The sequence below is a fragment of the Prunus mume genome, linkage group LG8 (genome assembly GCF_029339155.1).
Source record: "Prunus mume cultivar Tortuosa linkage group LG8, ASM2933915v1, whole genome shotgun sequence".
Lineage (NCBI taxonomy): Eukaryota > Viridiplantae > Streptophyta > Magnoliopsida > Rosales > Rosaceae > Prunus > Prunus mume.
Genome location: NC_142705.1, coordinates 7,894,234 through 7,909,568, shown reverse-complemented (window position 1 = coordinate 7,909,568; position 15,335 = coordinate 7,894,234). Strand labels below are relative to the sequence as shown.

General features: G+C 37.3%; 3 protein-coding genes across 6 annotated transcripts; all 3 read left to right on the top strand.

The window, feature by feature from the left end:
- The first annotated feature begins 4,044 nt into the window (after positions 1–4,044).
- Positions 4,045–9,563, top strand: LOC103340023 (protein DA1-related 1-like). 4 transcript variants are annotated; one of them, XM_008243387.3, is made up of 12 exons: positions 4,045–4,576; positions 5,189–5,331; positions 5,561–5,630; positions 5,961–6,261; positions 6,786–6,906; positions 7,065–7,148; positions 7,819–7,938; positions 8,124–8,336; positions 8,436–8,498; positions 8,607–8,725; positions 8,810–8,868; positions 8,941–9,563. In XM_008243387.3, the coding sequence occupies exons 2-12, from the start codon at positions 5,230–5,232 to the stop codon at positions 9,273–9,275; spliced, it is 1,587 nt and encodes a 528-aa protein (XP_008241609.2). In that variant the 5' UTR covers positions 4,045–4,576; positions 5,189–5,229; the 3' UTR covers positions 9,276–9,563. The 4 variants fall into 4 exon arrangements, with proteins under 4 accessions (XP_008241609.2, XP_008241608.2, XP_088898766.1 ...); XM_008243386.3 differs by having other exon boundaries at positions 4,051–4,576; positions 6,783–6,906; XM_089042640.1 differs by having other exon boundaries at positions 4,124–4,576; positions 5,195–5,331.
- A 137-nt stretch (positions 9,564–9,700) lies between these two features.
- On the top strand, positions 9,701–12,314 carry LOC103340024 (Tetratricopeptide repeat (TPR)-like superfamily protein). The gene has a single exon (XM_008243388.2). The coding sequence runs from the start codon at positions 10,124–10,126 to the stop codon at positions 12,083–12,085; it is 1,962 nt and encodes a 653-aa protein (XP_008241610.2). The 5' UTR covers positions 9,701–10,123; the 3' UTR covers positions 12,086–12,314.
- Positions 12,315–13,173: 859 nt separating this feature from the next.
- On the top strand, positions 13,174–15,094 carry LOC103340257 (serine/threonine receptor-like kinase NFP). The gene has a single exon (XM_008243652.3). The coding sequence runs from the start codon at positions 13,174–13,176 to the stop codon at positions 15,022–15,024; it is 1,851 nt and encodes a 616-aa protein (XP_008241874.2). The 3' UTR covers positions 15,025–15,094.
- Positions 15,095–15,335: the final 241 nt, after the last annotated feature.

Sequence of the window (15,335 nt, the reverse complement as noted above, 5' to 3'; positions counted from 1 at the left end):
CATAACGCAAGTTTAATAATGATGTTTCACATATCATTCAAACTAAACAAATAATACAGCTTGTCTTTTGGGGTTTTTTTCTTCAATTTATATGTTTTAATGTTTTTATATAAAATCAATGCATGGAATTTCTCGCTTGAACACTCATGTACCATTTAATTTCTGAACTTGTAAAAAAGCGAGAAGTATATAAGTCGTTTCCAATGGATTGATTGAACTTTCAATATGGATGGCACAATAGATTAGGGCTTGATAATTCAATTCAAGGGTTTTGGAATTGAATCTTTTGGGCTAGGCCCAACAGCCAATACTCTCCAATTCGAACACCCATAATTGACAACATATATTTTCGTCTTTGTTTTAGTTTCCATTGTTTGAAAAGAAGAAATGAGCTAATTTTCCAACTTTTCTTTTTTTCACTTACACTCTCTTTTATTTTTTTTATAAATACTTTTTATATCAATTTTGTTCTTTTTTATTCTTTCTCTTTCCTATTCTACTCTTACAATACATTAATATCTTTTTACTTCACTTTTATATTTAATTTTCCAACTTACACTCCATTTTTAATCTAGTAAGAAACTAACATTGTATATTTGTCTAGGCAAAATTACATGGTCCAACTGCAAAAACTCACGCCCCATGAATAGATCTTGCAGTCATAGGTTTTTTTTTTTTTTTTTTATAAATACTTTTTATATCAAACTACACATTTTTACATTTTCTTTTTCAAGGTTCTTCTCCCTCTTCTTCCTCTCTTCTCCGTCATAACCATTCACAAAACATATATTGAATGAAAAAAATTTGATGAACTTGTGGACATGAATTGAGTTCTCAGAATTTCATAAAATGAAATTGACTTTTAGACTATGAGTTTCAAATGCACATTAATGAAGTTCTCTTTGTTTCATATAAGATCATTTTATAGCTTCATTTTGTTTGGGTATCGTCTTAGAAAGTACAAACAACCAGGGATTCAAGAGAAAGAAAAAATTAAAAAAAATGGAAAAGAATTCTTCTCAGATAAATAATTCGGCATTCCAAGTCTATGGGGGAATCCAAAAGTCTGGGTCATGTTTACTCTCATTGATAGAATAAGAAAGAGAAAGAACAAAAAATAATAATAATTAAAAAGTATTAAAAAGTAAAAGAAAGTGTAAATGTATAAAATGGGAATGGGAAAGTCAGCTCCCAAAGAAGAAAGAATAAATAATAATCTTCCTATGAGAATGGAGTGTGAATTTGAGGGTAGTGAAGATGGTGATGCTGACAATGACATTAGTGGTACAGACGGGAATAATATGGGAGTGACACTAGTAGTGACAACACATGACGATGATGACAATAGTTGTGGGGCAATGCTTGCCTCCTTTTTGAAAATAGATATTTATTTTTCTTGTAAATTAAGAGTTGATATATATAAAAAAATAATTTATTATAAACATTACAAGAAAAATTTATACACACTTGTCAAACTTTGTTCAATAAGAAAGTAGTCATACTTTCAAGGAAGGATGCAAGTATTTTCTATAGTTAGAATCCTAGTTAGTAAAATACGAAACGGGAAAAGTAAGAATAAAATACTTACGTGTTTTATTTGGCAAAATTTTAACAAGATACAACTAAAAAGTTCGGCAACTATCTAATATTTTCAATATATTTTATTTTATTAGTAGTAAATAATATGTGAAAAATACAGATATAATATGTGAATTTTGTTTGTATTATTCAAAATTTTGTAAAAAACACGTGTATTAAACATGAAAAATATGTACGTGCGTATATTGTATGTTTGCTTTTTTTAAAAACGTATATTTTACCGAGTCTTTAATTCGTGTATGGAAAATAAAAATATTATTAAAAAATATGTACATATGTGTACATAATATGAGTATTAATTAAACGAAAAAATGCTAACTAGGGTTATGATAATGAGAGTCATCATACATCCTTAACATAATAGTACAAGACAAATTTACATGTCATATTGCTTTATCACTTATCACGGGGTGTGTGGAAGTTTCTCTTTAATACTATGATGATTACAATATTCAATAGATGATGGTAAGCGTTTTCAACTTATTGAACACTATAACAAACTTTTGTTCATGAAATTTAAACTCATGACCTACTTTAAGATAAATACCATTAAAACTAGCTAGGAGTTGCATAATATTTGATGGGTATTGGTTGATCTTAACCAGTGTTAGGTGATATTGAGCAGAAAGACAAGTGAGAGAGAGAGAGAGAGAGAGAGAGAGAGAGAGAGAGCACAAAGAAAATAAACGGAAGTAGGTGAAAAAGAAATATGGTGGATTTTTATATTCAAGGCTATCCTACAGCCTACAGCAGTAGAATTAAAAACGGATCAGAAAACGCCACACATACTTTGTTTCTTTGTAATAGTTGGGAAATATTAAAGATCAATGGTGCTTCTAGCAAGCAACAAAGTTCGGTAAATTGGCGCTGAGATGAATAGTGATTCTTGTGGGCCATGTCATCACTTGGCATTAGGTTAATTAATCAGTCATATTTGGCTCCTCCAGTCTGGTACACCTACTAGAGAGAGAGCTTAAAAACTCAAATCTAATATGGATCCACAACTTTTTCTTCTCGTGCTTCTAATCGACTAACTTCTCAAAAAATTATATCATATATATTTTTATACAAGCGATATTAGAGAATGCGGAATTCAAACACAGAACATCAAGTACAAAAATAAACCCCTTACAAAATTATGTTATATTTTTAACTCAAGTGCAGGTAGTTCCATATTGAACTTCAATATTATTTGTTTTAAAATTAACTTCTTGTTTTGGTACCCTTACCTTTTCTTTATTAGTCACAACCACTATGTCTAAGCTTCTAGGCTTCTAAAGATTAAATTTTCAATCAGCCAGCCTACAATTAACCCTGGACAACATCAATCAGTTTCTTATGCATAGTTTGAAATGTGTGTTATTTTATTGTAAATTGTTAATCAATCCTAATCAATCCATGAATGGCGTACTAATTAACACTCATGGCTCTAAAAGTGGAGAAGACATGTTATTTACTTGCATGCCATGTTCTTCTGTCACTGTGCATGGTCTTCCTTAATCTGAGCTCCATTGCATGGAGGTCATGGCTTATCATCACCAGAGTATTAAAATATTTAAATCCCTTGTCAGTGCAGATGCCAAGACAGCTACGAAATTATATTTGACACATCAGGATCTAAAACTTACTAAAAACAGAAAAGTAATATTGTAACCTGATTATTGTAGCTGGTAAATGTTTTTATACCAGAATTTGGAAAAAAAAAATGTTTTAATACCAGAATTGCTAGTTGATTATTGACGTCGAAAATCATGGAACAATCGAGATTAGTTGGGTGAGCCCACAAGAATGACATGTGATGAAAGAAAATTGGATTTATTTGGTTACTCACAGCACAGGGACTGAAAATTCCATCACAATTTTCCGTCATAAAGTGGTGCATGTATGAAAACTTAAATTATAAGCTATAAAATAAAAAACTGTTTTGCTTCAGACACATACAACCACCAAATTATATATATAATTTTTTAAAAATTAAAATTAATCATGCAACATGGTGAAGCCATGAAACAAGGGGGGAAAAAAATCTTTAAAGATGTCAAGGCATTGAAATGGAAAGTGATCTAATTCTAGAAAGTAAGCATCATGAACAATAAATGAAAACAAAATTGCAAGTAACTGCCAATAAATTTCATTCATTTTAAAAGGGTATTTGATTATCAATCAAAGTTTGGTAAAAGGTCTTTGAATTAATGAATGAAATTTCTATATGAAAATTGGGAGGGCAGATGAGATGAGCATGTGGCAAAAAGCCAGTTGGAGTTTAAGAGCTTAAGAAGCAATAGCAATGGCTCTGGGGCTCACTTGGGTAAGCCATAAGATTGAGAGAGTACAATATTTTCATTTCACTTTCACAATCCACTGGGTCACTAGGAGGACCAAATGGAGGATCAAACATCACCCTCGACTCTTTGTCAACCAGAAAGGTTTATGGGGTTTTTGACATTTAGTGGAGTGTGGTGGAAAATTGGTAGTGGACCCACATGGGAGAAAGAAAAGCACAAAGCTTTGAGCTTCAATTCAATTTTCTTCTATACAAAACCTTCACAATTGGGTCTGGGTACCGATTCCTTCTATCTTCAGAATCTGTCTTTTTTGGTGGGCTTTAAGGAAAGGTAGAGATTAAAGTACCCTCTGATCAAAGCCCCCCAAAAGCTTCAGCCTTCAACTGTTTCCAATTTTCTATTTACCCTTTTGAAAATTGGACCTGAGTTTTGAGTAGGATTCAAGTACCCTTCCCATCACACTTGGTCTCTTTTTTTCTCTTTTATCTTTTTACTAAAATGGTTATATGACTCTGTTCAAAGAAAGGTTGAGTGATTTGCAGGGCTGAAAGCTATTGAAGGGTATGGTGGGGAATATCATTTTGGGTCCTCTTAGTCTCCTATGGTGTCTATGCGTCTTGGGAATTGGGAACTTTATCTGATCGGGGATTCATCATATTCTACTGTCTTTGCAGATTCTTAATCTGTTTCAGGTAGAGTTTCTGAGGCTTTATTATATTGCTGTTGTTACCTCTCTCTTTCTTCATTTTACTTTCAACATCTTATTGATAAACCATCAAGTTGGAATGCTCCACCTGTTTTAATTTTTTTTCTTTATTTTTGCTGTGGGTGGTCGGAGTGTGTTCTGATATAAATATGTGGCCTGATGATATTGAATTATTGGTTGCTGCATGATATTGGGTTTTGGGAAAGGAAGCTCTTTGGGGATATTTGCATCTGGGGTGGGTGATACAGAGTTTTCTTTATTTCTAGCTGTTAATTTTTTCAGTCAATATAGGTAAATAAAGTTGTTCACATTGGATTGAGTTTATTGGAATAGGGTAAATTAATTTGTTTCAAGTCTGTTGAATGGTTATGTGGTTTCTCCTCTATGCTGTAATGAACTTTCTGAGAATGTATGACAGCATGCTACAATTTCTCTCTCCTTCTTTCCTGTTTTAACACCTTCTCTTGGTTACTATTTCATGTTTGTCTATTTTTGGTTCACACGGCATGTCCATTGAACTGCTGCCCTTCTCAGGAAGTTGTTCCCAGATTTGAAGTTATGATTTCTCTTTGCCTAAAGGAAAGAATTTTGGGTGCAGGAACAGTTTGCCAGCTCACTGGCAGTTTAACATTTCTTGTTATGGGTTGGCTGACTAAGATTCTCAAAGGTTCTAGCTATAAAGGGCACTCTCATCGGAAATATGGGCATGATAGAACGTGGGACGAACCTCGTGATTCAGTGGTAATTACTCTTTTGACTTTTACAAAATTCCTTCTATTCCTCCTGCACATTGAATGACATGGTGGACTAGTTTTATGCTCGCTAGATTGATATCTACCCATCACAAAGTTAATTTATATAAATAGCCGTGATAGTTCAAAGCCTGAAGGTTTGTGCATGCTGATCTTGCTAGCATTTTTTGTTTTATTCTAGTATGCTAACTCTATGTTATTCGGAACATGGAATGCAGGAAGAGGATGTAGATATTGCTATTGCATTGTCCCTTTCAGAACTAGATCAAAAAGGAAAAAGTGTAATCGGTAAGTTTCACCAATGTGCAAAGACTAATTGGTATTTGCATATGTTGGTAAGTTTCACCGATGTGCATAAACTTGCTGAATAACTTGGAATTGCCCCTGTTTTCATGTATTAATAGCTAGCTACTAGTGCTAAACATGAGATATTGTGCAAAATGCTTTAGGTGTGCAAATGCTTCTTGAAAACCGTAATGAACTCTGACAAATTTCCATTAAGCATAGAGTGTAAGTTGTGTATAACTCCACTAAAGGGGCACAATCATAATTTTTTGGGTGTTGTCTTGGGTTTGATTTATAAGTCACATATTATCCATTTGCCTATATATTTTTCAGAAGATGAATCTGAATCGGAGGATGATGAACAATCTGCTAAATTTGAATCAGACAGTGATGAACAACCTACCAAAGTTCAGTCAGACGATGATGAGAAACCTGCCAAAGTTCAGTCAGACGATGATGAAAAACCTTCCAAATTTCAATATGAGGAAGATGAACAAAGTGCTGAAGTTCAATTGGAGGAAGATGAACAACTTGCAAAGGCTCTTCAAGAAAGTTTGAACATGGGTTCTCCACCTCGAGATGATAATGGCAGTATATTTCAACCTTTTCCATTCTTCATGCCAGCTGGGTACAGGTGAATGCTGTCACTTTGCTATCTCTTGAATCTAGTCGAGTAAACTAACAACTGCAACATGCCAATTCCTATTATCTGTAAGTTCTTAATAAGTTTGGAAATGATTAGACGTTGTTCAATAGTGAACGATACGGTTCTAAAGAAAAAGAACAAGTGAATTTTGGATTTCCTATTGGGAGCTAGCCTAGCTCTGTAGCTCACATGCTTAATTAGATATATTAAGCCATCTGATGACTTTTCAACCTATTTAGTGTGAATCAAAACAAAGTGTACAAAATGGTAACTTATGTGAGCATCAGAAAAATAAGTTGATATATATTCATCTTTGCTATACACGTCTCTTCAGTAACCAGAGTGCATAAGAATTTTTTTGGAGTTTTATTATAATTATTACAAATTGGACAGTTACATAAAACAAAGCCTCTTGAGAGTTGACTCTTGCATTTCGTGTAATCCTGTAGCTGTATTTCACAGATGCCAATTAAACCTTATGAGTTTTACTGAAAAATTGTTGTTTGTAGTAGGATATGTGCTGGCTGCAAGTTGGAGATTGGCCATGGGCGATATTTGAGTTGCATGGGTACTGTTTGGCATCCAGAATGTTTTCGTTGCCGTGCATGCAATCTTCCAATTACTGATTATGAGGTGAAAATCCAGTCTTGTCCAGTAAGATTTTTCTTTGGAATTGCCTGACAAAGTACTTGAATGCACAGCTGAGTTGCCTTTTAAAAAAAAATTATGGGAACAATACCATGAGTGTTATGTAAATATCATCTAATTTTTGGATCTCCTATCTGTGACAGTATTCTATGTCTGGGAATCACCCTTACCACAAATCCTGCTATAAGGAGCAGCATCACCCAAGATGTGATGTTTGTAAGAATTTTGTAAGTGTCTCTTCTTATTGAGTTCTTTAATGCTATAAGCATTTCCATTTTGGTAATTAAAATACTTGTATTTAGTTGATGATGTTACCAGAGACGTTACCAGAAGGGGAACTTAGTGATCAATGTGCAGGCTAATAGGACATCCAGGAGCGGTTAATGAGTGTAGGAGTCCAGTTTAATGGCGCCGTTAGGAAATGATCATATAATGCTGGCTGATTATAAAACTGCTCAGAGTTAGCAGGCTCCTGTCTGATAAGCTATAATTATTTGTGGATCTGTATTATGGAATATAAAAAAAAACTGTTCAAGGGTGCTTTGTTTTCTGTTTCTTCTATCATTTTTCTTTTGGTGTGAAAGTTTCAAATCAGTTCATCGTTTCGTTTCGTGAATGCCCTTGTTGATGGTTCTTTCTACTGGCTGGACTGGTTTAAGGCAACACATATGCATTTGTTGAACAATTTATCTTTTTGATAAATATTTGTTGAACAATTTTGTATTAGTTTTCTCTATGTTTCTGGTTCTTTTTCTTTTCCTTCACAAATATCATCATCAAGGTTTCTTACAGACAGTCTACAATTTATGTTAGAAAGAGTGAGGCCTGCCTTTTTAAAATTATTCCTCTGTGCATCATACACATCATTGAGTCTTCTCTTTTGTTCTTTTTGTACAGATCCCAACAAATTCAAATGGTCTTATTGAGTATAGGGCACATCCTTTCTGGCTACAAAAGTACTGCCCCTCTCATGAACGTGATAGGACTCCTCGGTGTTGTAGCTGTGAAAGAATGGAGGTGAGTTCATGAAAACATAACCCCTCCACTTTGTAAGAAGACAACAAATCCTGAAGAAATGGAAAAGGATATAAGATTTACGTCAACCACTGACTGCATCACATTTTTGTAGCTTTTCCAAGAAACATCTGCAGTTCCAAATTTTCATTTTCTGTTGGTTGATGATTTACCTCCTAACCTTGCAGCCAAGGGACGCAAGATATTTGTTACTTGATGATGGTCGGAAGCTATGTCTGGAGTGTCTAGACTCAGCAATTATGGATACACACGAATGCCAACCCCTTTATCTTGAAATACAAGATTTTTACGAAGGTTTAAACATGAAAGTGAAGCAGCAAGTTCCAATGCTCTTGGTTGAGAGACAAGCTCTAAATGAGGCCATGGAGGGAGAAAAGAATGTAATGCTGATGATTTAACATTACAAGCTCTGAAAAACAATGTGTTTTTTCATTTCTTCAATCTAAAGTTGATTTGATCTTTTCCTTTAATGTGGGCAGGGTCATCATCACATGCCAGAGACTAGAGGACTCTGCTTGTCAGAAGAACAGACTGTTACCACTGTAAGAATTTGTTCCCGTCAAATTTTAGCTGTAGAAGTGTCCTCTATATTTATGAAGCTATCAGTTCGTTGGATAAGAATTGATTGTATATCTCTTACTATGTCACAGATTTTACGGAGGCCAAAGATCGGAGCTGGCTACCGGATGATAGACATGGTAACTGAGCCTCATAGGCTGATTCGCCGCTGTGAAGTAACAGCAATTCTCGTATTGTATGGCCTTCCTAGGTAATATTTCGCTGGCTCCCTCTTTGGCCATGGTTATAGATTATGCTTCTAATTGTATGTGACTGAAAATTTGTATAAACACAGGTTGCTGACAGGGTCAATTCTGGCTCATGAGATGATGCATGCATGGCTAAGGCTTAACGGTGTGTGCCTTTCCTGCTTTTATTAACATTTCCTTTTGGTCCCTTGGGTTTACTGATAGAATGTTTTGGCAGGCTATCCGAACCTGAGCCCGGAGGTTGAAGAAGGTATCTGCCAAGTGTTGGCCCATATGTGGCTGGACGCTGAGATGTATTCTACATCCGGTAGTGATGTTGCCTCATCATCTACATCTTCCTCCTCTTCATCCTCTTCTAGTTCAGCGTCATCTAAGAAGGGTAAACGGTCTGACTTTGAGAAGAAGCTTGGTGATTTTTTCAAACACCAAATTGAGTCGGATTCATCAACAGCATATGGAGAAGGATTTAGGATAGGAAATAAAGCAGTGCTCAAGTATGGTCTAAGGAGGACCCTTGATCATATTCGAATGACTGGAATCTTTCCGGTTTGACTTGTAGAGTGATACAAAGAGTTCTTACCATATAAATCCGTACCTTGGCCTTGCGGTATTGATTTTATAGGACAGAAAATCCATATACGTCATAAGGGAGAGAGAGGGAGAGGGAGAGAGAGAGAGAGAGAGAGAGCAATGGAAATGCTCACTTCTATGTGAGTTGTTGTCATCTCCAAACAGTTTGGAAAACATATTAAATCACATTATAGTTATTTCAAGCTGTTCAGAAGAAATTGTAACAAAAAGACCTATCAGCTAATAGATTATACTTTTTGTTTGTAGAAACTTAAGGGGAATTTTTCCACACCGGACCAAAAAAAGAAAGGAGAATTTTTCCGTGGTCCCTAATAAAATCCTAGCCAGGTCTTCTGTAATACTGAGTTTTACAAACTTTGATAGTCTAAATCTAAACTATAAGGGGGAGGAGAATTTTCATACACACATTACTAATGTGTTATGAGGCTTCAAACCCAATACCATTGGTGAGTGAATCAATGCCTTTTTCTATTAGACTCTGTTGGTACAGACCAATACATTAGCTTGTTGGGCTTGAATAAATTTCTTTTTATTAATTTGTTGTTGAATAGCTTGTTTCGCAATTTCCGTTGCCAAAGTAGTCCATCAATAATATTGGAAGATCTGTGATCGATAAACATGGATCAACGGTCAAGATTACAATATCTCAGAGATCTCTCATCCACGGTTGACGTTAACAAAGGGTCACATACCAGTGTACCATCACCGACTGCCCAAACAGAACAACGCTACCAATACATTTTCTCCCGCCGCATGGTGTTTGATGATGGCTTATAACTATATGCACACCAACTGTTCGACGTTTTGACATGCTTTTCAAGCAGCTTTTTCGCAGCACAAACCTGATCAAAATCCTAAACCAGCAGCAAACTCGTCACTATGCTCGCGACCCATTTCCCAACAAGGTCTCCCTCTACCTCCACCGAGCCAAACTCATCGATTCAATTCGTCTTAAGCTCCGAGCCAACACCCCAGACTCACTCGCTCCTCTCTCAGGCGACTGTCTTCTGGACTCTTTTGTGGTCACTCAAGCCCTCCGCTCTGCTCCCTCCTCCGACTCTGCCCTGTCCCTCGTTCAATTTATCGAGCAGAACCCACATTTCGTTCATACCCAGAACACCGTTCATGCCTTGGCCACAGTGCTCGCCAAGTCTCGCCGAGTTGACGAGCTCAAGTTCCTCATTGAAGCAGTCCATGCCGGAAAGTTTCGAAACGTTCGTGTCAGCTTCATGAACCTTATGCAGTGGCAAGCTGCCATTGGAGACCTCGAGGGAGTTATTAGAGTATGGGATGAGTATAGAGTTAGCTCGGAGAAACGTGTGTGTGCCGAGTCTTATAACATTGTGATGCGCCTTTTTGTCCAGATGGGTAAAGACTCTGAGGCCGTTAAGGTTTTTCATATGATGATTGAAGAAGGGGCGATTCCGAATAGTCGAACTTATACGGTGATGATTGAGCACCTTGTGAGTTCTGGGAAGTTGCAGTCTGCAATAGAGGTTTTTAATGTGTTGCCATTGATGAGGGTGAAGCGGACTTTGAACCAGTATTCAGTTTTGGTAGAGGCATGTGTTGGTGTCAAACAGTTTGATGAAGTTAAGATTTTACTTAATGAAATGCGGGTTGATGGAATATTGCCCGGTCGAGCTATGCGTTTGTCGTTGGAACAAATTCAAGAAGCAGGATTTGTTCAAGAGACTGATGAATTTCTAAGAGAAATGTTGCCCAATGAGGACATCAAGAACATAAGTTATTGTGTTGACAGTCGTGATGAGGATGAGGATCATGATGAGGATGCTACTGATGTTGGTGGAGGTGATGATGTTATTGAGGTTCAGTTAAAACCGTGGTTAGACCCGAGGGCTTTGGCCAATGCCTTGCAAAATTGGAGCCCTGATGAAGTATCAGCATTAGAGAAGGCAAAATTTGTGTGGACAACTAGGTTAGTATGCAAGATTCTTAGGAATTTTAAATCAGCAGAAAAAGCTTGGAATTTTTTCTGTTGGGTTGCTTGTCAGCCAGGTTTTACTCATGATATTTACACAGTACAAAGGATGATGGCCCTTTTGGCACGCGATGGGCTTTCTGAATTGGTTGATCAACTCTTAAACAAAATGAGGATGGAGCAATTGAGATTGCCCTTCTGCACTATCAGATTGATCATTGATTTTTATGGTATCTCAAAGAAAGCTGACGCTGCTCTGAAGGTCTTTCACGATGATAGAAACCTCTGTGGCCCTATATCAAACTTTAATTTGATGCTTCTGTATTCATCTCTCTTACGAACTTTGACTAAGTGTGGGAGGGATTCTGATGCATTGGATGTACTTGAAGAGATGATCTTATGTGGGATTGTTCCCAATATCCAGACATTTTCTGGGTTGATGCATCATTTTGCACTAAATGGGGACATCAAAACTGTGCAGAAACTCTTTGCAATGGTTAGACAAAGTGGAGTCCAGCCTGATGCTTATATGTTCAAAGTACTTATCCAAGCATATTGCAAGTGTGGGAGAGCTGCTCTTGCATGGAGGGTTTTTGAAGACTTGAGGAATTTAAATTTGATGCCTGACTCCGCCACAAAAGAGTTGCTTGTGAAGAGTCTTTGGAAGGAAGGCAAGCGGAGAGAGGCTGCCGCTGTGGAAGAGAGTTGTGAGGAAGTAAGTGACGTCCTTCCACTCACATTGCACGGTCACATATGGACAGTGAGTTCTGCAGATCTTACAAAAGTTTTTTCTATTTACTCCAATAGCTTCACATCAGCTGGTGAATAGAGTTTTAGATGGATTTGGCAATGACCAATGATTTACTTCGTAGCGGAATACTTGAAGTCATACATCTTGAGTTCAGGGCAGTATGTATAACTACAGATACTCTTTTTGATGTTTGTGTTTGTATTGTTATGTAATGGCATTTATTTCTCTTTACATTGGATGTGAATTTCAATCTCATGTCGTTACTCATTGATGAAAAGGTTACCGTATTATTTGCTTGTATTGAAAACGTTAGTACAGCTTTTACATTCAACTACCATGAGCGCCTCTTGGAGCTTGTTATGCGTATCTCTCTAGCAGCCATTGAGCAGCAAATCTCTCGTATTCTGATTGGACGGCGAGTCGCTTGATTTTGGAACTTTTTTTTTTATTGGAAATAATAAACTGTCTGTTGTGATTGTCTTGACTTAAAAGTTTGCTTATCATCAGATTGGTTTTTTCCAACAGGCCAACCTATCACCTATCTAACCGTTTAGGTGCCTCAAAGCAAGCTGCATATGGTTGTTCCTTACCAATCATTTATCAGGTCATATACTTTAGATTATATCATGATATGATGCACGGTTGCTTGTGCCAGGAACAATCAGGATATTCTCTTGATTAATCCAAATTCACGTGGGGCCTTCAAATAGTTTTTGTGATTTTTGAGTCGCTGACCTTATATATAGAAATGGTAGGAGGGACAACTTGCCGTCCAAAGCTGGGTGTTAGTTTTAAACTGATCTGCCTGATTTGAATAGTTCTTAGCAGAAATGAATTTTTAGTACAGGAAACTGAAAACTACTTGAAGCCTGGATGTATTTGGATCTATTTTTGTGTCTTTTACTTATAAAAATGACATCAATGATACTGCGTCTACTATTTTCTATTGACGACCAATGGAAGGAGGAGAGGAAATAAGACTCGTTCAATTCAAAGCTAGAGACACAGGTCGCCTGATATTTGTATAAATTATATATTTTTTTATATGGATTGAAAGCTTTCCCTGCAATGCCCTTCGGCTTTTCCATCGACCTTTAGTAAGATCACGTAAGCAAATATTGCAATAACTGGTTGAGAGCCTGCATAATCATAGCAAGGTCATAGCAATGGCAATCTCCTTCCTCGGCTCCCAACCTCTTTGTATTCTTCTACTGTTCTTCTTCACCACCCAAATTTTAGCTCAACCAGCACCATCCAACTCGAGCACAAGCTTTTCATGCTCGGTAGATGCACCTCCTTCGTGCGACACGTATGTGTCATACCTTGCCCAGCCTCAGTTTTTGAGTCTCGGAAATATTTCTGATCTATTTGGGGTCAGTTCTTTATCAATTACCAAGGCCAGTAATCTAGTCTCTGAGCAGATCAGATTGATTGCAGGCCAACTCTTACTCGTACCGATCACCTGCGGTTGCACTGGAAACAGTTATTTTTCGAACATCACCTATGAGATCAAGAAAGGAGATAACTACTATTTAGTTTCAATAAATTCATTTGAGAATCTCACCAATTGGCATGCAGTGCTAGATATGAACCCCACTCTGGATCCAACGTTCTTGCAGATTGGTGTCAAAGTAACCTTTCCTTTGTTCTGTAAATGCCCATCAAAGATGTATTCGGATAATGGAGTTAAGCACCTCATCACTTACGTATGGCAACCCAACGATGACACCTTTCGGGTGAGTTCCAAGTTCAATGTGTCACCACTTGATATCGTAACTGCAAACGACTACCGGAACTTCACCGCTGCTGTGGGCCTTCCGGTGGTGATCCCGGTGTCAAAATTGCCTGCTCTAGCTCAACCGAAACCCCCTCACGGAAGAAACATATTCAAGCAGCGGTGGTGGCTCATTCTAGTCATAAGCTTGGGAGGTGTTCTAGCTGTTTCATCCCTTCTTGCAATGTTCGTGGTCTATAGTCGTCGTCTACATAAGAGAAGGAAGGCCTTGAATGGTACTGGATCATCTCTGGAGAGCGCTGAATGGTTCAATATGAAAGAAGGAAAAAGTGATGAAAAATTAGAGCTCAAGTTCATACAGGACAAGCTTCTTCCTGGAGTTTCAAGCTATCTAGGAAAGCCAATCATGTATGAAATCAAAACAATTATGGAGGCAACCATGAATCTCAACGAGCACCGCAGGATTGGAGGGTCTGTATACAGAGCCATAATTGATGGGCAGGTCTTAGCTGTAAAGAACACCAAGGAAGATGTCACAGAGGAACTAAATATTCTGCAGAAGGTAAATCATGCAAATCTGGTGAAATTAATGGGCATCTCGTCTGAAGCAGACCGGTTTCGCTTCTTGGTTTATGAATATGCCGAAAATGGCTCACTTGATAAGTGGTTGTACCCCAAATCTTCATCCACTTCAACTTCTTTAGCTTTGCTTACATGGAATCAGAGACTAAGCATAGCTCTGGATGTTGCAAATGGCCTGCAATACATGCACGAACACACGCAACCTAGCATTGTTCACATGGATATCAGGACAAGTAACATACTTCTCGACTCAAAATTCAAGGCCAAGATAGCAAATTTCTCCATGGCTAGAGCAGCTGCAAACAATGTTACCCCCAATGTGGACGTCTTCGCTTTCGGGGTTGTTCTGTTGGCCTTGCTTTCAGGAAAGAAAGGCATGGAGACAAAGGAAAATGGAGAGGTTCTCATGTTGTGGAAGGATGTTAGGTGGGTTTTGGAAGCTGAAGAGAAAAAAGTGGAGAGGTTAAGAAAATGGATGGATCCAAATTTGGATAGTTTCTATCCCATTGATGGTGCTTTGAGCTTGACAGCCTTGGCAAGGGCCTGCACACAGGAGAAGTCTTCAGCTAGACCAAGCATGGCAGAAGTTGTGTTCAACCTCTCTGTGCTCACTCATTCGTCTTCCGAAGAAAGGTCTTGGGCTTCTGCTTTGGAAGCAGAAGAAGTTCTTCAAACTATCAATCCGATCACTGCCCGTTGATTCAGTGATAAGGAAGCTACAAACTTTTAGTCCAATTAGATTTGTATTTACATATTCATAATCATGTACTGAAAAATAATCTGCAGTTTTCCCTTTTGTGCTGAATGATGGAATTGAGTGTATATTTTTCAGCTAATTTCAAGCTTTGCTCGTTGTTGATGAGATTCAGTGTATAGCTTTCTTTCTATATGCAAATATCATATTATGGAAGCACACTAGTTAAGATTGTTGTTTATGAACTACACACTATTAACTAATTTGTTAAATACATAATCTAGCAACAAAAGCCTATATTTTTCTGGAACCTTTAA

Bases quoted from the DNA above. Each gene is read 5' to 3' on its own strand.
- LOC103340024 (XM_008243388.2), top strand. From the start codon at position 10,124: ATGCTTTTCAAGCAGCTTTTTCGCAGCACAAACCTGATCAAAATCCTA.
- LOC103340257 (XM_008243652.3), top strand. From the start codon at position 13,174: ATGGCAATCTCCTTCCTCGGCTCCCAACCTCTTTGTATTCTTCTACTG.
- LOC103340023 (XM_008243386.3), top strand. From the start codon at position 5,230: ATGGGTTGGCTGACTAAGATTCTCAAAGGTTCTAGCTATAAAGGGCAC. The intron at 5,332-5,560 runs GTAATTACTCTT...CATGGAATGCAG, and splicing joins ACGAACCTCGTGATTCAGTG to GAAGAGGATGTAGATATTGC. The intron at 7,939-8,123 runs GTGAGTTCATGA...CTAACCTTGCAG, and splicing joins GTAGCTGTGAAAGAATGGAG to CCAAGGGACGCAAGATATTT.